General features: G+C 44.4%; 1 protein-coding gene across 3 annotated transcripts in view; it reads left to right on the top strand.

Moving 5' to 3' along the window:
- NFYC (nuclear transcription factor Y subunit gamma) overlaps window positions 1–21,555 on the top strand; it is a 28,554-nt gene extending 6,999 nt beyond the window's left edge. For 2 of the 3 annotated variants that reach the window (XM_054648319.2, XM_054648320.2), the window contains exons 2-10: window positions 4,179–4,288; window positions 7,292–7,363; window positions 9,325–9,438; window positions 10,431–10,526; window positions 14,998–15,171; window positions 15,798–15,956; window positions 19,065–19,172; window positions 20,056–20,115; window positions 20,706–21,555. In XM_054648319.2, coding sequence (XP_054504294.1) covers window positions 4,187–4,288; window positions 7,292–7,363; window positions 9,325–9,438; window positions 10,431–10,526; window positions 14,998–15,171; window positions 15,798–15,956; window positions 19,065–19,172; window positions 20,056–20,115; window positions 20,706–20,825 — 1,005 coding nt within the window. In that variant the 5' untranslated portion in view covers window positions 4,179–4,186 and the 3' untranslated portion in view covers window positions 20,826–21,555. The remainder of the gene's footprint in view (window positions 1–4,178; window positions 4,289–7,291; window positions 7,364–9,324; window positions 9,439–10,430; window positions 10,527–14,997; window positions 15,172–15,797; window positions 15,957–19,064; window positions 19,173–20,055; window positions 20,116–20,705) is intronic. The other variant, XM_077189507.1, reaches the window with a different exon arrangement.
- The last annotated feature ends 246 nt before the right edge of the window (window positions 21,556–21,801 follow it).

The raw sequence follows: 21,801 nt of genomic DNA, 5'->3' as shown, positions 1-21,801 counted from the left end.
GATCCAGATCCCCCCACTCCCTTTGGGCCTTTTCTATAAATTTCCTAAAATTTCCCCTATAAAGTCCCAGGCTGGCAGCACAGGGGATGTGGTGCAGAATTTCTGGAAATTTAAAGGTGGAAAAATTCTAAATATTCCTGGAGGCACCTGGAGTGCTCAGGTGTTGAATTTTCCAAGATCACCCCAAGAATTTGCAGCCTGAACCTCTGATATTTTCATTTAATTCTCGAAATAACCTTTTAAACGCTTAAAACTCAGTTGAAAATGGGGTTTTTTAAACAGAATTTCAGCCTCCCCTGAGTTTGTGTCCATCCCCATTTCCCACTGTTCTGTTGGATTTTAGAACATCATTTTATAGAATCTTTTTTTGGATAAATAAATCAGTGTTCAATGTAAAAAAATCTTAATTATTCTGGTTGGTTTTAATTGGTTTTTTATTTGTTGCTTGTCCATAATGTTGGGATTTTCTTTAATATTTGAATAATTACAGTGGAATGGTGATGAAGCTGTGGGTTTGGTGCTTAATTATTAATAATAATTTAATAATTATTAATTTATTTGATTTATTGAATTATTCAACTTTTTGTGCTTTATTTTTATCGGGACAACTTTGGAGAGGAATTTGGGATAAGGGGGAATAAATCCCCAGTGCCAGAGGACAGAGAAAAATGGGATTTTGGGCAGGAATTGCTGCTTTTTCCATAGAAAACAATGGGATTTTCCCCAGAATTTGGGGAATTTTGTATGGAAAGCAGCTGGAATTTGTGATCCCCCCAGGATTCCTTCCCTCTGACATTCCCCGCTTGCAAATCCTTTGGAAAATTTGGACAAATTTCCAAACATTGGAAATTTAGCATTTGCTCGGCTTCTTACACAGGGGGAACTTGGAAAAGTTAAAAATCACATTCAAAATGAAATTAAATTTTAAAAAATTTCAAACTTGTGCCAGTGCCCTCCCTGGATGGGGCCGTTATCCCCATCCCACCTCCCTTGGAATGTGGCTGTGCCCTGGATCTGGTGTTTTTCCAAGGAAATAAAAAACCTCAGGGTGGAGCTGCAGGCTCAGAGCTTTTGGGTTTTCCATTGGGATTTTCCCCCTGGGTTGTGTTTTCCAGCAGCTGAAGTGACAAATTTCCCAAGGGATTCCCAAATCCAAGGGGAGCCGGCTCCGTTTGGCTGCTTCCGCCTTCCCGGGGCGCCCCAAACGAAAAAAGAGCAGAAAAAGCAAAAAATAACCCCAAAAAAAACCCAAAAAAACCCCATCCAGAGGCTCCTTCACGCTTCCTTTGCTCTCCACGAAGCGAAACCGTCCCAGGTTTTGTCAGCTCTGCAGGATTTGGGGAGTTTGGGTGTTTGGTGGGTGGAAAAGCTCCAGCAGCTGTTGGGATATTCCCAGGATCTGCGAGGCCTCAGCTTTTCCTGCTTTTTGTTTTTCCTCTCAGTCTGGGAACATGAAATGTTTGACTGCTTGGAGAGGTGGTGAGGATGGGATGGATGGAGGTGAATCCTGGTTTTCCTGGGATTCACTTCATCATCCAGGCCAGCCCTGAACAGCCCCTGGGTCTGGATGAGCCTTGAGGAACCTTCCAGGATATTCCAGCTGTGCTGGGATGAGCTGAAGCACCCAAAATCCAGGCTGGGAGGATCCCAATGAGGAGATCCATGGACACAGCTCTGAAGGAAGAAAAAACTTCCCAAAAAACTTCCCAAAAAACTTCCCAAAAAACCAGTGCCAGCAGGGAATGAGGGAAAAGCTTTCCAAGGGAATGGGAACATTCCCAAGGCTGCCGGAGCTCCAGGAAGGTCTGGACACCACTCTGGGGATGCCCAGGGTCTGGATGATCCTTGAGGGCCCTTCCAGGAAATTCCAGCTGTGCTGGGATGAACTGAAGCACCCAAAATCCAGGCTGGGAGGATCCCAATGAGGAGATCCATGGACACAGCTCTGAAGGAAGAAAAAACTTCCCAAAAAACCAGCAGGGAATGAGGGAAAAGCTTTCCAAGGCAATGGGAACATTCCCAAGGCTGCCAGAGCTCCTGACACAACTCCCAAGGATGCCCAGGGTCTGGATGATCCTTGAGGATCCTTCCAGGAAATTCCAGCTGTGCTGGGATGAGCTGAAGCACCCAAAATCCAGGCTGGGAGAATCCCAATGAGGAGATCCATGGACACAGCTCTGAAGGAAATAAACCCTTCCCAAAAAACCAGCAGGGAATGAGGGAAAAGCTTTCCAAGGCAATGGGAACATTCCCTTGGAAAGTTCAGCTCATCCCAGCACAGCTGGAATTTCCTGGAAGGGTCCTCAAGGATCATCCAGACCCTGGGCATCCCCAGAGTGGTGTCCAGACCTTCCTGGAGCTCTGGCAGCCTTGGGAATGTTCCCATTCCCTGAGGAGCCTGGGCAGTGCCCAGCACCCTCTGAGGGGAGAACCTTGCCCCAAATCCAACCTAAATCCCCTCTGGAGCAGCTCCAGCCATTCCTGGGATCTGTTCCCTGTTTGGCAGCAGAATTTGGGGTTGGAGCGGCTGCTTTCCTCTTAAACACCTTGGGAGATCGGGGATCCTGAGGGAGGAAATGCAGAGGTGGAGGGGATGGATGGAGAGATGGATCCGTGGAGAGATGGATCCATGGAGAGATTGACAGATCCATGGAGAGATGGACAGATCCATGGAGAGATGGATGGATGGATGGATGGATGGATGGATGGATGGATGGATGGATGGATGGATGGATGGATGGATGGATGGATGGATGGATGGATGGATGGATGGATGGATGGATGGATGGATGGATGGATGGACGGACAAAGGAATGGATAAATCCATGGTGGGATCCATGGATGGTTCCATGGATGGATGGATCCATGGAGAGATGGACAGATCCATGGATGGGTGTATGGACAAAGGAATGGATAAATCCATAGAGGGATCCATGGATGGATGGATCCATGGAGAGGAGGACAGATCCATGGATGGATGGATGGACAAAGGAATGGATAAATCCATGGTGGGGTCCATGGATGGTTCCATGGATGGATGGATCCATGGAGAGATGGACAGATCCATGGATGGATGGATGGATGGACAAAGGAATGGATAAATCCAAAGAGGGATCCATGGATGGATCCATGGAGAGCAGGACAGATCCGTGGATGGATGTAGAGATGGATGAAGGAATGGATGGATCCACAGATCAATCCATGCAGGGATCCATGGATGGATGAAGGATGGATGGATCCACAGATCAATCCATGCAGGGATCCATGGATGGATGGATGAAGGAATGGATGGATCCACAGATCAATCCATGCAGGGATCCATGGATGGATGAAGGATGGATGGATCCACAGATCAATCCATGCAGGGATCCATGGATGGATGAAGGATGGATGGATCCACAGATCAATCCATGCAGGGATCCATGGATGGATGGATGAAGGATGGATGGATCCACAGATCAATCCATGCAGGGATCCATGGATGGATGGATGAAGGAATGGATGGATCCACAGATCAATCCATGCAGGGATCCATGGATGGATGGATGAAGGATGGATGGATCCACAGATCAATCCATGCAGGGATCCATGGATGGATGGATGAAGGATGGATGGATCCATGGATCAATCCATGCAGGGATCCATGGATGGATGAAGGAATGGATGGATCCACAGATCAATCCATGCAGGGATCCATGGTTGGATCCACAGATCAATCCATGCAGGGATCCATGGATGGATGGATGAAGGAATGGATGGATCCACAGATCAATCCATGCAGGGATCCATGGATGGATCCACAGATCAATCCATGCAGGGATCCATGGATGGATGGATGAAGGAATGGATGGATCCATGGATCAATCCATGCAGGGATCCATGGATGGATGGATGAAGGAATGGATGGATCCACAGATGAATCCATGCAGGGATTCATGGATGGATGAAGGAATGGATGGATCCATGGATCCAACCTGGCCTTGGACACTTCCAAGGATGAGGCAGCCACACTTCTCTGGGAAATCCATCCCAACCCTTTACAGGAAGGAATTTCCTCCCAATCCTTAACCTAAACCCATCAGTTTGAAGCCACTCCTGAGTGTTCCTCCTCCTGATCCTCCTCCCGTTTCTTTCCTGGTTTTTTATGGATTTTTTCCTGTTTTTTTCCCCTCTCCAAGGTGCCAGGATGTCCACGGACGGTGGCTTTGGCACAGGGAACAGCGATGCCCAGCAGAGCCTGCAGAGCTTCTGGCCACGGGTGATGGAGGAGATCCGCAACCTCACCGTGGTGAGCACCCCAGGGCTGGCACATTCCCAGAAAAAAACTGGGAAAATCCCTGTGAAAGCTCAGCTTCCTGCTCTGGGATGTGGAAATTGGAGTTTCTGTGGGATAAGGGGGTTTAGGAAGTGAGGAATAATCAGCCAGGGGGGATGTCCAAAAAAAATGGAAATGGAATTGTAGCAGAGTCATAAAATCATGGAATGGTTTAGCCTGGAAAAGATCAGGATTTTCCCTGTTCCTTAAGTGCAGGAATTGGGAATTAAAATAGAATCATGAGCATCCCCAGGGTTGAGATATTCCCAGAAAAACGAAGAAAAATTCCTCTCAAAGTTCAGCTTGAACCTGTTCCTGTTTTGGGATCTGGGAAGTGTTTCTATGGGATAAGGGGGTTTAGAAGTGAGGAGTAATCCCTCAGCCAGGAATCTCCAAAAAAAAACCCAAAAAAATGGAGATGGAATTGTGGCAGAGTCATAAAATCATGGAATGGTTTAGCTTGGAAAAAATCAGGATTTTCCCTGTTCCTTAAGTGCAGGAATTGGGAATTGAAATAGAACCAGGAGCATCCCCAGGGTTGAGATATTCCCAGAGAAAAAACAGGGAAAATTCTCAGCTTCCTGCTCTGGGATCTGGGAAATTGGGAGTTTCTGTGGGATAAGGGGGTTTAGGAAGTGAGGAATAATCCAGGAATCTCCAAGAAATGAAGAGTCATAAAATCATGGAATGGTTTAGCTTGGAAAAGATCTTCAGGGTTGTCCCTGTCCCTTGGGCACAGGAACTGGGAATTAAAATAGAACAATTCCAAGTCTTCCTTGGCAATTCCACTATCCCAATTAAAATATTTCGATTTGGAGAAAAATTAAGCTCCAAGCCTCTGAGAGCCCTGAAGTGTTGAAATCACTCAGATTCCAAGTGTGTCATTATCAGTTATTAAATTAAAGATATCTGATATCAAAATCCCATCTAGGCTGAGATTAACAACTGCACCAAAGGAACTTCTTTTCCTTTCCATCCCCACAAGAGCTGTGGGAGCAAGGGCACATAATAAAAACGACTTTTGAGGGGAGATTGATGCATTCCTATCATCCAAAAATCACTCTCCTGGTGCTTTTAATGCAGCTGAAAACAAAAGAACTCCAAGTCCAAGCTGGGCTCTTCAAAGTACAAAAAAAACCCCAAACCCACCAGGCCCAGGATAAGCTGATTTTTGGATTTTTTTTTTTCCTGTGTGCAGATAGTTGATTAAAGAAACAGATGTAGAAATTTGTATGCATAACCAGAATTAATTACTCTGCTCTTTCAGCACAGAGGATTCTTGTGAGCTGGAATTTCATCTCCACATGAAAGGGGTTTATTCTACAGCTTATCAAGGATGGGCAGCTTCATTTTCCACTGTCACTGGGATCTATTTATTGCTCTGCCAGCTCAGGAGTCACTGGGAATGGAGCTGAGGGCAGGGAAGGAAAACAGGAACAGATCCCAGCACTGTGGGGTCATCAATTTATTGAAATTTACTGAAATTTATTCTATTTATTATTAAAATTGCTCCTGTGTTGGTCCCTGATTTTGGGAGATTGAGGACAGGGAAGGAAAAGGGATAACAGGAAAAGATCCCAGCACTGTGGGATCTTCAATCCTGAAATTTATTCTGTTTATTATTGAAATTCCTCCTTTGTTGGTCCCTGATTTTTGGGAACTGAAGGCAGGGAAGGAAATGGGATAACAGGAAATCATCCCAATACTGTGGAATCAAATCTTGAAATTTATTCTATTATTAAAATTCCTCCTCTGTTGGTCCCTGATTTTGGGAGATTGAGGACAGGGAAGGAAAAGGGATAACAGGAAAAGATCCCAGCACTGTGGGATCTTCAAATCCTGAAATTTATTCTGTTTATTATTAAAATTGCTCCCCTGTTGGTCCCTGATTTTTGGGGGCTGAGGACAGGGAAGGAAAAGGAATAACAGGAAATCATCCCAATACCGTGGAATCAAATCTTGAAATTTATTCTGTTTATTATTGAAATTGCTCCTGTGTTGAAACCTGATTTTTGGGGACTGAGGCAGGGAAGGAAAAGGGATAACAGGAACAGATCCCAGCACTGTGGGATCTTCAAATCCTGAAATTTATTCTGTTTATTATTGAAATTATTGCTGTGGATGTGGGTGTGAAACGAGCAGAGCAGGCAGGGAAAAATCTGTTGGTCCCTGATTTTTGGGACCTAAAGGCAGGGAAAGAAAAGGGATAACAGGAAATCATCCCAGCACTGTGGGATCATCAAATCCTGAAATTTGTTCAATTTATTACTGAAATTATTGCTGTGGATGTAGGGGTGAAAATTCTGTTAGTCCCTGATTTTTGGGAACTGAAGGCAGGGAAGGAAAAGGAATAACAGGAAATCATCCCAATGCTGTGGAATCAAATCCTGAAATTTATTCTATTTATTATTAAAACTGCTCCTCTGTTGGTCCCTGATTTTGGAGACTGAGGGCAGAGAAGGAAAAGGGATAACACGAAATCATCCCAGCACTGTGGGATCATCAAATCCTGAAATTTGTTCAATTTATTACTGAAATTTGTTCAATTTATTACTGAAATTATTGCTGTGGATGTAGGGGTGAAGATTCTGTTAGTCCCTGATTTTTGGGAACTGAAGGCAGGGAAGGAAAAGGGATAACAGGAAATCATCCCAATGCTGTGGAATCAAATCCTGAAATTTATTCTGTTTATTATTGAAATTGCTCCCCTGTTGGTCCCTGGCAGGGAGGGCAAAGGGATAATAGGAAATCATTCTAATGCTGTGGAATCATATATTGAAATTTATTCTGTTTATTATTGAATTTACTTCTGTTGGTCCCTGGTTTTTGGGGACTGAGGGCAGGGAAGGAAAAGAGACAACAGGAAAGGATCCCAAAGCTGGAATCATCAATCCCAGAAAACACTGATTGTTTTAACATTTTTTTACCTTTATTTTAGTTAAATATCAGTAAAAAGTCTCTCAAATCTCTCTGCAGAAAGATTTCAGAGTCCAGGAGCTGCCCCTGGCTCGGATTAAGAAGATCATGAAGCTGGATGAAGATGTGAAGGTATATTCAGGGTTTTTACCTGGAATTTATGATCCTTTTCCTGGATATTTTACCCATTGTTCTTTGAAATTCATTATTATTATTTTTAAAGCATTTTTTAGCAAAATTCCCTTGGCCTTGTGTCATTAAACTGGGCTGGGAAAGCAGAAATATTTGAGATTTAGGTTTTGATTTTGCAGTTTTGTTTCCTTGTGATAAATACCACTTTAAGGGTAGAATAAATACAAAAATAATTCTGGCTATTTCCTGTTTTCCCTAGTGCTTAACTGTCTCCTCTCAAGTTCCCTCTTTGTTTTTCTCCACTCTCACAAAGATTTAGAGGGATTTTTGTGCCACAATAATTCCATTTTTATGGAAAAAGAATAATAATCCAGGTGGATAACATGGGTTTGATCCCAGTAGATTGACATCACTTAAATTTGTGCCATTTATTTTAGCTTTTTTATGGAAAATTAAGCAACAATTCAGGTGGATAACCTGGGTTTGATCCCAGTATTTGGGACTTTGATGACAAGGACAAACAAATTGATGAAAATTCCCTGACACTGAAAAAAGGAAAAAGGAATCACCTGCAGTTTTTGACTCTGGGCTGCTCCACTCTTCCCTGGTTTTTTATTTGGAAAACTGTCACTTAATTCCTGAGGGAAAAGAGAATTTTTTTGTCCTTTTTTCTTTTCTTTTTTTCCCCCTCAGTGTGACACCATCCTCCTGTCAGGACATCCCTTAATTTAAATGAGATCCTGAAAATTCTCTATTCAGAATTCCTGGAAAAGGATGATCCCAGAATTCTGAGGGCCCAACTCATTGTTTGAACCAAAAAAATGCCAAATTTGTGATGATAAAAGGGGAAAATGAGATTTTAAGGCAGAGTGGAGAACAGGGAAATTCTCTGGCCTGTCTGGACTATTCCTATTTAAATGTTAATTAATAATCATTAATGCCAAGGAAGCTGATAACCAAACTGCTTCATTTGAGTTAAACTGGAGGCAGGTATTTTTAAGGAAAAAGAAATTTGGTGAAAAAAAATAGGAACAATTCTCTTTAGAGAATATTTTACATATCCAAAACTCTTCTTCCATAATCTTAACTCAGTCACACCTGAGGAAATCCTGAGGTGAAACCTCCCCCTTCATTTGAGTTAAACTGGAGCCAGATATTTTTTAAGGAAAAAGAAATTTGGTGAAAAAAATACAAACAATTCTTCTAGAGAATATTTTAGATACCCAGAGAATATTTCAGATACCCAGAGAATATTTTAGGTACCCAACTCAACTCAGTCACACCTGAGGGAATCCTGAGGTGAAAACTCCCCCTTCATTTAAATGAGTTAAACTAGAGCCAGATATTTTTTAAGGAAAAGGAAATTTGATGAAAAAAATACAAACAATTCTCTTTAGAGAATATTTTAGATACCCAAAACTCTTCTTCCATAATCTTCACTCAGTCACACCTGAGGGAATCCTGAGGTGAAAACTCCCCCTTCATTTGAGTTAAACTGGAGCCAGATATTTTTTAAGAAAAAGGAAATTTGGTGGAAAAAATACAAACAATTCTTCTAGAAAATATTTTAGATACCCAGAGAATATTTCAGATACCCAGAGAATATTTCAGATACCCAACTCATCTTAACTCAGTCACACCTGAGGGAATCCTGAGGTGAAAACTCCCCCTTCATTTGAGTTAAACTGGAGCCAGATATTTTTTAAGAAAAGGAAATTTGGTGAAAAAAATACAAAAAATTCTTCTAGAGAATATTTCAGATACCCAGAGAATATTTTAGATACCCAGAGAATATTTTAGATACCCAACTCATCTTCACTCAGTCACACCTGAGGAAATCCTGAGGTAAAAACTCCCCCAAATTCCCATTTCACCACCCAATTTCCACTCAGGCAACGAAATTCCTCCTTGCACCGTTAAAACTGAGTGCTAAAATGTGCAATAATGTGATTTTGTGGCAGATGATCAGTGCAGAGGCCCCTGTGCTGTTTGCAAAAGCTGCTCAGATTTTCATCACCGAGCTCACCCTGCGAGCCTGGATCCACACAGAGGACAACAAACGCAGGACCCTGCAGGTAAAGCAGCTCCCAAATCCCAGCTGCTCCTAAATCCCTTCCCCACCCCTTGTTTCCATAAAGCCACCCGTGTTTTGTACACAGAACTGCCCAGCTGAAGGGGTTTTTTTGTTAATTTAATTAAAATAAACCCACCCAAACACAAATCTCCATCTCTCAGCTGGAACAGCTGCAGCTGTTGAATTTCTGGTTGATTTTGTTTGTTAGTTGTGATTTAAATTTGTAGAGGTTTGCTTTGTGGTGATTGAAGTGGGGAGGTGAAAATAAAAACACAACAAAATACAGATTATTGGAGAGAGAATCCATTTCCTCAATAATACTCTTTTTTTTAATGGTTGAAGAGTAAAATACAACTCTTAAGTAAAGAGTAAAATATAACTCTTAAGTTAAGAGTAAAATACAACTCTTAAGTAAAGAGTAAAATAGAACTATTAAGTAAAGAGTAAAATAGAACTCTTAAGTAAAGAGTAAAATAGAACTCTTAAGTAAAGAGTAAAATACAACTCTTAAGTAAAGAGTAAAATATAACTCTAAGTAAAGAGTAAAATACAACTCTTAAGTAAAGAGTAAAATAGAACTCTTAAGGTCATTTTATGGAGCAAAAAAAGGAGGTTTTCACTTTTAGTCTTACATATTGAGCAGAACTGCTGGAAAATGCAATAACCATGAATTCAGGCCCTCGGGTCAGGGGAAGAATTGGGATATTCAGGCCCACATCAGCTCTTCTGTCCCTGGGCAGGAATTGCTGATTTAGAGGCAGGCACCCATGACTGGGATCCATTAAACTGGGCTAAAGTTGCTAAAAACCTTTTGTATTGCACATTTTAGAGGCTTTGCTCAGCACAAAACTGAATTTCCACCAGCTGGGACCTGCAGGAGACATCCCCCCCTTTTTCCCATCAGCTTTAAACACCTCAAATTTCATTTATCCAGTGCCAAACCCCTGAATTCCTCCTGGAGCTGAGGAAATTTTTTTCCTTTTGTTGTTGCAGAGGAATGACATCGCCATGGCCATCACCAAATTTGATCAGTTTGATTTCCTGATCGATATTGTGCCCAGGGATGAGCTGAAGCCTCCAAAAAGGCAGGTGAGACACAAAATTCTGCACTTTTTATCCTTTTCTCAGCCTCTGATGGAAAACAGGTGATCAAGAAACGCAGATTCAAACATGAGATTTGTTCTCTTCTTTATTTTCTGTGGTTTTCAGGTTCTTAAATTCTTTAATTTTATGTCTTTAAATTCTTTAATTTCATGGTTTTAAATTCTTAAATTTCATGGTTTTAAATTCTTTAATTTCATGGTTTTAAATTCTTTAATGTCGTGTTTTTAAATTCTTTAATGTCATGTTTTTAAATTCTTTCATTTCAAGTTTTTAAATTCTTTCATTTCATGTTCTTAAATTCTTAAATTTCAAGGTTTTAAATTCTTAAATTTCAAGGTTTTAAATTTTTAAATTTCATGGTTTTAAATTCTTAAATTTCATGGTTTTAAATTCTTAAATTTCATGGTCTTAAATTCTCTAATTTCATGTTCTTAAATTCTTAAATTTCATGTTCTTAAATTCTTAAATTTCAAGGTTTTAAATTCTTAAATTTCAAGGTTTTAAATTCTTAAATGTCATGGGTTTAAATTCTTTAATTTCATGTTTTTAAATTCTTTAATTTCAAGGTTTTAAATTCTTAAATTTCATGGTTTTAAATTCTCTAATTTCAAGGTTTTAAATTCTTAAATTTCATGGTTTTAAATTCTTTACTTTCATGTTCTTAAATTCTTTAATGTCATGGTTTCAAATTCTTTAATTTCAAGGTTTTAAATTCTTCAATTTCAAGGTTTTAAATTCTTTAATTTCAAGGTTTTAAATTCTTTCAAGTTCTTAAATTCTTTCGTTTCAAGTTTGAAAATTTTTAAATTTCAGCTTCTTAAGTCCTTAAATAAAACTAAAATTCTTCAATAAAAACAAAACTGATAAATAAAACTAAAACCCACTGGGGTTTTTATGGCAATGGGGATTTCGTGGAGATCACACCAGTCTGACCAATGAACCAAACCCACTCCTGACCACTTCTGATCCCAAATGCTGCCAGTGGGAAGAACTTAACATGAAAAAAAAAACGGATTTCTGTGCATTTTGGGTTGAAAAATCCCCTTCCTGCATCCTTTGGGGCAGTCAGTGCCTCTGTAAACATCCTTGACTGGAAGCTGGAAGGTGCTGGAAGGAGCTTTCAGTCGGATGTTTACAGCAGCAGGCTGCTGCTCTCAGCTGAGCTGCAGGAATTCCCCATTCCTTTTCCTGCAAATCCCTTTTTATCCCTTCCCTGCTGGGTAAAAACCTCTGGGTTCCCCCTCAAGCTTTGGATCATTTTGCTCCTTGCCTCCTGCGAAAGTAAAAATTAAAATTATTGTTTAAACAGCTCCTTTTCTGCTGCTTCTCGAGGTTTGAAGCGTGGAAAAGTTTAAGTTGTCCCAAAAAAAAACCTGAGGGATTTGGGACCTTGTGGAACATCTGGGCTTGGAAGTTTGTTTCTAAAATTGAAATTTTTTTCCCCTTTTCCACTCTAAACCCTGGCTAGCATGGAAAATTCTGAGTGTACAGAGCCCTATTCCCATTTGGAGCTGGATTTTGTGTCCTGGTGCTGCTCCTGGAGTCACAGTGGTGGGAGGGAATAAAATCCACACCTCTTCCTTTGGGATGCTGCCCTGAGCTGGCTTTAACTTCCCATCCTCATTTCCAGAAGGTCTAGAAAACAAGGAAAACATTTTTCCATGTCCCAAAATCTGGGAGAGTCCATCCTGCTGCTCCTGGGGTTAAAATGAGCGTGCCTGGTGTGCTGGGAACTCAACATCAAACAGAAATATCAACACAAATCCTCAAGATTCCTCCCAAACTCATTCGTTTGCTGTTAATTAAAAGACAAAAAAATTTCTTTTACTGTTGGAATCATTGAAATTTCCATTCTGGCATTGGAAATCCACTTTTTTTTTTATTATTTTTTTATCCTTGAGGTGCCTCATTCCTGTCCTTTTCTATTTTTAGCAGTGCACCATGTTTGGGAGGGGAGAGCATTCCCTGTGCCTTCTCCTTGCTTGATTCCCATCAGGACCTTGTGATTACAGAACATCCAAGCTCTGGAATCCAAGGAATTTTTCCTGGAGCACTTGAGGAGTGCCTGCAGCATCTGGAATAACTTCTGACCCATCCCAGCCAGGAAATCCTGGGAATTTTGGATGGAAATGAGCAGTGAGGCTGAGGAGATGTTCCTCACCCATCTGTGATCACCAGGAATGCTTTTTTTCCAGCAGGAAAAGTTAAATGTAGGAATGTAGATTAAGGATTTACAAAGAAAATCCTGTGGAAAAGCTGCCTGTCCCTGGATATTTTTTTAAAATTTTTTTTATTTTATTTTTCCTGGTGTTACAATCTGTATTTGTCTCTTCTTTGACAAGGCAGTGTTGGTTTTTGGAGGAGCTGGGAATGAAATCCTGGGGTTGTGTTGCCTCTGGGAGCTCCAGCTTGGAAATAAAAGATGGCAAATGCTGGGGTGGGAGGGAGTGGAAGCAGATTTGGATTTAAAGCCATTCCTGCAAACAGGATTGAGCACCCTGGAATAGATGCTCAGGGCAGGGCTCAGTGGCCTTCATTATTTCAGGATTCAGCTGGAATTGGGGATTGGGGCACTCCAGAAATAACCTGAGGACTGGGCTTAGAGCAGCCCCAGCTCTGGCTCACTGCAGACCTGCCCTGGTGAAAATAGATTTGAATATCTTGAATATTATTACTCCTTCCTTAGGAGGAATGGGAATAACAGGGAGGAGGAGTAGGAATTTTGTGTTTGGTGCTGCTTGTGATGATGTTTACCCTGAGAGCCAAACTCAAAGTTGGTCTTTTTTTTTTTTACAACCAGCTGGGATCAGTTGAATTTTTGGGATTCTTACTCTGGGAAACCTCCCAGGAGTAACTCCTGAGTTGTTCTGCTCCCCAAAAAAACAACTTCTAAGCCAACAAACTCCTCACTCCAGCCTGATGCCCACCCAGACATGCTCCTGTTTAATGTGAATTTTCCTTTTCCTGCCCAGCTGGATCAAGTGGAGGGGAATCCATGAGCAAGCCTGAGGAAAGCAGGGATTCCAGCAGGCTGCTGGGAGTGGGAATGTCCCATGCTGTAGCACGTGTAAACATCCTACACTCTCAGCTGTGAACTCGAGGTGGCTGGGAGAGGATTGTTTACGCCTTCTGCCATGGAGTCAACGTCTGGGAGCTGCACCTGCCCTCGTCCAACTGCTCTGAGGAGCTCAGGAATTGTGATCCTGGAGTAGTCACATCCCATAATCTCTGAATATCCCGGAATGTCGTTGATCATGAGGGGTTTTTCTCTGCTGTGAGGTGAAAAAAGCGGCGTTGCTGCTGCCAGGGAGGCAGAGCAGAGCCCTCTGGGGCTTCCCACTGCTGATTTATCCCTGCTCCCACAGCAGGGAATGTTTGTCAGCCTGGAGAAGCTGGGTTTAAATGAACAACTCCAGGCACAGCAGTGAGCATCAAATCATAACTTGTATTGACAGCAGAGCTCAGTGGAAGGTGGGGAATGAGCTCAGGATGAGGGGTTGGGTGGCTCTCTCAGTGTTCCTGGGGTGTTTGCCTGGAATTCACCCCTGAGGAGGTTCCATGGCTTTCAACTCTGGGAGTTTGATTCATTTCCTCCTCTTCCTCACCGTGACTCCCCCTCAGCAGTGAGGTGGCTGAGGTTTTTAAAGCACAATATCCACACTTTATTGGGAATACTCCTGATTCCCACAGAGCTCGACAATGGAGCGTTTATCAGCTCCCCCTGATTGTTGAAGTGTTCTGAGGGAGATGTTGAAGCTCCTTTGCCAGGGGATGTGTTTGGGGGTGATGTTTGGCTGTGGGGTGAGCGGGTGCCATGTTCCTATGCCCATTCCTGATGTTTCCCTGCAGGAGGAGGTGCTCCAGGCACCTGATTCCCACAGAGCTGAGCAATAGAGCTTTTATCAGCTCCCCCTGACTGGGTTGAAGTGTTCTGAGGGAGATGTTGAAGCTCCTTTGCCAGGGGATGTGTCTGGGGGTGATATTTGGCCATGGGTGCCATGTTGCCATGTTCCTATGCCATGTTTCCCTGCAGCAGGAGGTGCACCAGGGCACCTGATTATCACAGAGCTCAACAACCAAACTTTGACCAGCTCAACCCTGGTAAAAGGGTTTCAGACTTCTACCAGCTCACCCTGACTGGGTTGAAATGTTCTGAGGGAGGTGTTGAAGCTGCTCTTTTGCCAGGGGATGTGTTTGGGGGGATGTTTGGCCGTGGGGTGAGCGGGTGCCACGTTCCCATGCCATGTTTCCCTGCAGGAGGAGGTGCACCAGGGCACCTGATTTCCACAGAGCTCAACAACCAAACTTTTACCAGTTCAACCCTGGTAAAAGGGTTTCAAACTTTGACCAGCTCACCCTGACTGGGTTGAAGTGTTCTGAGGGACGTGTCTGGGGGGATCTTTGGCCATGGGGTGGGTGCCACGTTGCCATGGCCATTCCTGGTGTTTCCCTGCAGGAGGAGGTGCGCCAGGCCGTCACCCCGGCCGAGCCCGTGCAGTATTACTTCACCCTGGCCCAGCAGCCAGCAGCAGTGCAGGTGCAGGGCCAGCAGCAGGGCCAGCAGACCACCACGGCCACCACCACCATCCAACCGGGCCAGATCATCATTGCCCAGCCCCAGCAGGGCCAGGTGAGCCAGGCCTGAGGGGGATCCTTGGGGGTGGATTGCTCAGAAACATCAATGGCATCGTGGAAATCATGGGTTCAACCCTTGGGTTGGGTTGGGTTGGGTTGGGTTGGGAGGGAAGGAACTGAAATCTCACCCTGGTCCAGTCCTTGTCCTGCCTCACCTTGGACATTTCTGTGGGGCAACCTCAGCTCTCCTGAGCCAGATGTGGTTCCTGGTCCTGTTCCTGGGTCAGATCCTCCAGGACAGAGTCCTCAGGGGTGGATTGCTCAGGAGCATCAGTGACAGCATGGAAATGATGGGTTTAATCCTTCCAGGAGGGAAGGAACTGAAATCTCACCTGTTCCATCATCAGGGACCCTCTGCTGTCCCAAGGTGTTCCAATCCTTGTCCTGCCTCACCTTGGACATTTCTGTGGGACAACCTCAGCTTTTCAGGGCCAAATGGGGTTCCTGGTCCTGTTCCTGGCTCAGATCCTCCAGGACAGTGCCTCACCAGGCTCTGAGCTCCATCTGTGGTGGTTTAATCCCCAGGGTTTGTGGGTGTAGGACAGGCTCAGTCTGCCCCAATCCTGACATCCCATGGATTTTCCACCTCCTGACCCTCATCCCTGTTGTTTTTTTGTGCAGACCACCCCTGTGACAATGCAGGTGGGAGAGGGGCAGCAGGTCCAGATCGTGCAGGCCCAGCCCCAGGGCCAGAGCCAGCAGGCTCAGAGCGGCACAGGACAAACCATGCAAGTGATGCAGCAAATCATCACCAACACGGGAGAAATCCAACAAATCCCGGTAAGATTTGGCCAGGAATAGAGGTGGAAAAGTCCCCCCTGAGCAAATTTGTGAGCATGAGGCTTGTTTCTGTTTGCTTTGTTAACTGGCAGAGCAAGTTTGGATTGAGTGGTGTGGTTCCTGCACTTAGGAAAACCAACCAAGTGTGACATGAAGGGGGGAATAAATCTTAACTCATTTAATCCAGACTTGTTGCTCACCCCCAAACACCTTCCCCTGAGTGAAATAGTTGTGATTAGGAAGCAATAAATCAAAGATTTCCTGGCTAAACCTCAGCTCTTCAACCACAGCCTGGTTTGAATAAAAGAGAATTCATTTCTTTTGCCTTTACTTGGTTGTGCCTCTGCAATCTGAAATCGTGACCTGGCAGGCTGAGTGGGAAAGTTGCCATCTGGGAGTTATTAATAAACTTTGATGTTAAAAGAAATATTTCTCCAAAATATTTGGAGCTGGTTGGACAAATGGCTTTGCAGAACCAGGGGGTATCTCCTCACTTTTACATCAGCCTTAAAAATGGGATTTGGGGTGCCCAGTTTCTGAAATGTGTCCTAAGTAAACACAGAAGTAAAAAAAGTCACATTAACTTAGAATTACAACAAAGCTGTGGCTTTTGGTTCCCAGCTGGAAAATATCACACCTGTTAGAGGGAAAAAAATAAATAAAAATCAGCCATTTCTGTGTTCCAGAACCCAAAGGTCACCCAGGGCCAGGCATTTCACTTGGGTTTCAGTTGTGCTGTGAAATTGGAGCTTTCACAGAGGTTTTGCTTTCCCAGCCTTGCTGAGCTTCCCTCTGCTCGTGGTCAGAGCATCTTGAAAGGGTTTGGACTGGGGGAGTGCCAGATTTTTCCAGCTCTTTTCATCCTCTTGAGTCTTCAGCTGATTCCTGCTGCCTTGAGGTGTTGATCAGGAAGGAAGAAATTCCCAATTTGTCTTTTTTACTACAAGGAACCCTTTTTCTTCTCTTCATTTTCTTGTCCATTTCTTTTTTTTTCCTTTCTTTTCCTTTTCTTTTTTTTCTCTTCTTTTCCTTGTGAAAATCTCTCTGAGAGACTTGTTCCTCAAAGAATTGTGGAAGGAGATCCCCAGTGGATCCTCAGCAAGAAAAGAACAGCTCAGATTTGTCCCCAGAGAACGCTGGAACTACAGAAAGGGGCTTGGACATCTCCTGGGAGGAAGAATTCCTTACAAAGGAGCCAAAACCTCCTGAAAAAAATCCAAGGGGATCCTTTGGGAAGTGATTTTGGACAGACTGCAGGGGTTTTAGGGTCTGGTTTGGACCAAGGATTTGCTTTTTCCTCCCTCTTCCCTGGGATTGTGGGAGACCAGGGAGCTGTGGCTGCTCCTCAGGAGCTGCCAGGGCTTGGAGTGTGGAATCTTGTTGGGAATACCTGGATCTGTGACAGCTTCAAGACTGAACTATGGGATGGAATAATCCCAATTTCCAGACCCCCATCCAGCAGAGATCCTGTTTGCCTGCAACCAAGAGGATTCTTCTATTGAAGAGCCACAGCTGGTGCTGAAGGAGCTTCCAGCAAGTGAAATAAAATAAAACTTGGAGAAAAACTTGGATTTGGTTCCACAAAATTTCAGTCCTTGGTCTGTTCTGCTCTTTCTGCTTTGCTTTTATTTTGTCCTTTTATTTCCTTTCTCTTTTGGCACAGTCAGAGCCATCTTCTGACAGCTCTGTGCACTCTGAGGGCTCAGCAGAGAATCCTGGATCACCCAAACAAGAGTTGGAAACTCTCTCCTGAAACTGGAATTGCCTCTGCTGCGTTGGGAGCATCTTACTCCTGATTTTCCACATGTTCCCGCTGCTCTTTATTCCAGAAATGAAGTGGAAAAGGGAATTTTTAACAGAGAAAAATTGGAAGGGAAACCATCAATGAAGTGATAATTGTTTGGCCATATGAATTTTATGTGAAATTTAATCTTTGTCTTAGCCAGGCCTCATTTTGGGCAGGTTCTTTAGGGCTTCCTCTCCTTGTTGGAAGAGCTTTTCCCAAATCTCTTCCACCACGTTTTAATCATGTAATTAAAACCTAATTCCCCCCAGCATGGAAAACTTGATCTCCTTGCAGTTCTCAAGGCAGAAACCAATTCTTTATTGAAATTTTGTTGCTCAGGGGGAGTTTATTTGCTCTTGAAATAATTTTTGGAGCTTTCAGACACAGATGAGGGAGTTGGTGCCAGGACCACGTTCCAGGCACTTCTTTATCAGTCAGCAGTTTCTTAGAGTGTTCTGTGTGTTCTTTCCCCTTCTTAAAAAGGAAAAAAAAAAGATTTTTGGTATAAAATTACCCTGAAAACTGTGAATTTCAATGTTGTAAAGTTAAAGAACAGAAGGGAAATCCAGCAGTGGTATCTGTGACATTTTTATTGCTCTCAGGTGTGTATTACATTATATATTATATTAACTGTATTTTCTCCATGTGCCACATTCCCAAGGATCCAAAATGAGGGGATTTAGGGAATAAATTTGGGGTTGAATCTCTCCCATGAATCACTGACACCAAAAAGCTGAAAACCTTGTGCCAGGTGGGACTTGACAGGTGTGAGCAGAGAGCTGCCTTCAAAGCCTCCAAAAATATCTTTGGGGTTTGCCATCTCTGCTGGCTTTATTTGTGGGGGAAAATTCCTGTCTGTTCCTTCATTTTTGGCAGGATGGGATTGATTGGGGTGCAGGATTTGATAGGGGTGCAGGATTTGATAGGGGTGCAGGATTTGGTAGGGGTGCAGGATTTGATTTGGTGCCGCCAGCTCCTAACAGTTGATGTCAAACGCTGCCTCAAAGGAGTAAAACTCAATCCTTGTAACCAAAATTGCTTCTAAATCCCTGAGAAACTGAGCCATTAATATGCTTTAGCTACTAACTGACCCTTCCCAGGCTGGAAAAAAAAGGAGGAATGTGGTGCCTACCCAGGAGCCCTGTAGGGGTTTTGCCTTTAGGGTCCCTCGTGGTGGTTCGGAATTCCGTGGAGCTCCAGGGGAAAGCTCCCCCGTTACCTCCAGCTCCCGTGGTGGAATCGAGCAGGGAATTTTGCTGTGTGTTGAGGGTGCAGAGTGACCTGTTTCATTTTCTTTCCCTGCCCCCTCCACCTGTCTCCAGGTCCAGTTGAATGCTGGCCAGCTGCAGTATATCCGCTTAGCCCAACCCGTGTCAGGCACCCAGGTAGTCCAGGGGCAGATCCAGACGCTTGCAACCAATGCACAGCAGGTATGCACTCCACAGAGCTGCCTCCAAGGCTCCTTCCCCAGCTCCTGAAGTTGGGATTTCAACCACCTCTTGGCTTAGGATTCCTACTTTTCTTTTCTTCCTGTTGTTTTTTTTTTTTGTCAGAGTGGTTTTATTTAAAAATAAAGGAGCGTAGCGGAAACCTCCTTTAGGTGTCGGTGAGAGGTGCATGCAGAGCTCGTTTGTGTGTGTGTGTGTGTGGCTCTGGGTGAAGCCCCCGCTGCTTTTGAGCTGCTTGCAGGTGACATTTTGGGCTCATCAACCTTCTCTTTCCTTCTCCTCCTTGCCTGGGTGAGGGTGCAGGAAAGGCAGAACGTCGGCAGCGGCGTTGAGGCTGAGGGATCCTTCCCAGCTGCAAAATACCACACCTGTTAGAGGAAAAAAAAAAAAGAAATACAAATAAAAATCTGGAGGCCACGTTCTCCTTGGGGGAAGCAGAGAGGACCTGGTTTTGGGCTCTAAAAGGACCTGGTTTGGGGTCTAAAAGGACTTGGTTTGGGCTCTGGAAGGACCTGGTTTGGGGTCTGGAAGGACCTGGTTTGGGGTCTAAAAGGACCTGGTTTGGGGTCTAAAAGGACCTGGTTTGGGCTCTAAAAAGGACCTGGTTTGGGCTCTAAAAGGACCTGGTTTGGGCTCTAAAAGGACCTGGTTTGGGCTCTAAAAGGACCCGGTTTGGGCTCTAAAAGGACCTGGTGTTGGTCTGGAAGGTGGTGTTTGGTCTGGAGGTGTCCGTGGCTGCCGTTCCTCTCGCGGTTGGGGTTGGCCAAGGTTAAAAACCTCCCCCCAGGCAGCAGCAGGATGGTGTTGGTGGGGTTGTGACCCTCTGGGAAGGGCTGGCAGTGATCAGCTGCTCTTATCTCTGTAGATAACGCAGACGGAGGTGCAGCAGGGGCAGCAGCAGTTCAGCCAGTTCACGGATGGACAGGTAAGAGCTGGGGGGCACAAGGGGCACAGGGGCTGCCCTAAACCCACCTGTTCCTCCTGATAAAACACTGCTGGCATGCAGCAGGGTGAGGGGATGTTGTGCCAGTCTAAATTCAGGTGGATTTTTAAAGTTCTGCTGCCTTTGCTCTGAATTAATCCAGTCCCTGGCACTCTGAGTGAAATCCTAAATTCCTAATTAAGGAATAAAGGTTTTAACATCTGGATGGTTTATAAGTATCATAAATCATGGAATGGTTGGGGTTGGAAGCACCTTAAAGCTCATCCACTTCCAGCCATGTGGGGGACACCTTCCACCATCCCAGGGTGCTCCAAGCCCTGCCCAGCCTGGCCTTGGACACTTCCCAGGTATCCTGGGACAGCCACAGCTGCTCTGGGAAATCCAGAGGGGCCCTGATGTGAGCCTGGGCATCAGCAATTCCCAGAAGGACTTTGGTGGGAATTAGCAGCAGATTTGGTGGCAGCTCACGGTGGGTTTGGGGTTTCAGGGCACCTCAGAGGGACCAAATGTGGGCGAGCTGTGGGGGTGCTGAGCACTGACAGAGGCTCCTTTGTCACCTTGTGTGCCTGCAGCAGCTGTACCAGATCCAGCAGGTGACAATGCCCGCGGGCCAGGACATCACCCAGCCCATGTTCATCCAGTCCACCAACCAGAGCTCGGACACCCAGGCCACACAGGTGACAGGGGACTGAGCAGGGCCCTGGGGACAATCCCCAAATCCAGCCCTGAACCTCTGCCAGCCCCACCTGGGCCCAGCAACACACCTGGGACTGAGCCTGTGGCAGGCTCTGCCATCTCCACCTCGCTCTGCTGGCTGTGGGAATATCCAGGATATCCAGCAGACTCTGCCAAGAATGCAATATTTTTATTTTCCAAACCAATCTTTGTGTATCCAGCTGCTTTTTCCAAACCCTGGGAGAAGCAATCCGAAGGGATTTGGAGCATCTCATTGAACAAATGTGGGAAATGTTTTTATTTCTAGGAGAATCCTGAGGGTACTGCTCCTGTCAGAGCTCTATTCCTGCTGTTCTGTTTGTATTTTTATTTTTTTTCTGGATAGAGCTAGGTTTGGTCCTCCCATCTCAGTGGGTTTTAGGGAATTTTTAGGGGGGGGAGTGTGTGTGGTTTAGATTTTTTTCCTTCCTGCCTCCTTTTTTGGAGCATTTGCTGTATGCAGGGAATAGGAGGAGGAGGAATTGAAGTGAAACAAAATAATAAAAAAAAAAAAAAAAACAACAAACATTCCTTGTATTATGATTGTATTTTTTAAGAGCAAAAACTCCTTGAACTTGGCCTCTGGATTCCAGAAGAACTGATGGAATCTGGACAAAACCCCAACCCTGCTGTTACCTGTTGTCCTGGCTTTGGTCCATGCATGTAATATAAGCTTCATGAAAGGAAATAAATTTGCTTTTTGTCAGATCCTGTGTGTGCTGTCCATGAGATGCAGGGCCAGGAGCACCCCTGGAATTGTTACACCTGGAGCAGGGAAATCAGCCACAGAACGCCTGGAAAAGGGCTTGGCTGAGAGCTCGGGTGATGTGAGGGGTTTGGGGGTAAATCTGTGACATTGGCACAGCTGCCCCCCTTATCCTGACAAATGTGACCCCTTTGTCCCATCACAGGTGTCCCCCTGTCCCTGGCACATTTGTCCCCCTTGCCTGGAAA

This window comes from Agelaius phoeniceus, chromosome 22, assembly GCF_051311805.1.
Source record: "Agelaius phoeniceus isolate bAgePho1 chromosome 22, bAgePho1.hap1, whole genome shotgun sequence".
NCBI classification, from domain to species: domain Eukaryota; kingdom Metazoa; phylum Chordata; class Aves; order Passeriformes; family Icteridae; genus Agelaius; species Agelaius phoeniceus.
Note: the sequence above shows the minus strand (reverse complement) of the source record. Positions and strands in the feature narration are given on the sequence as shown.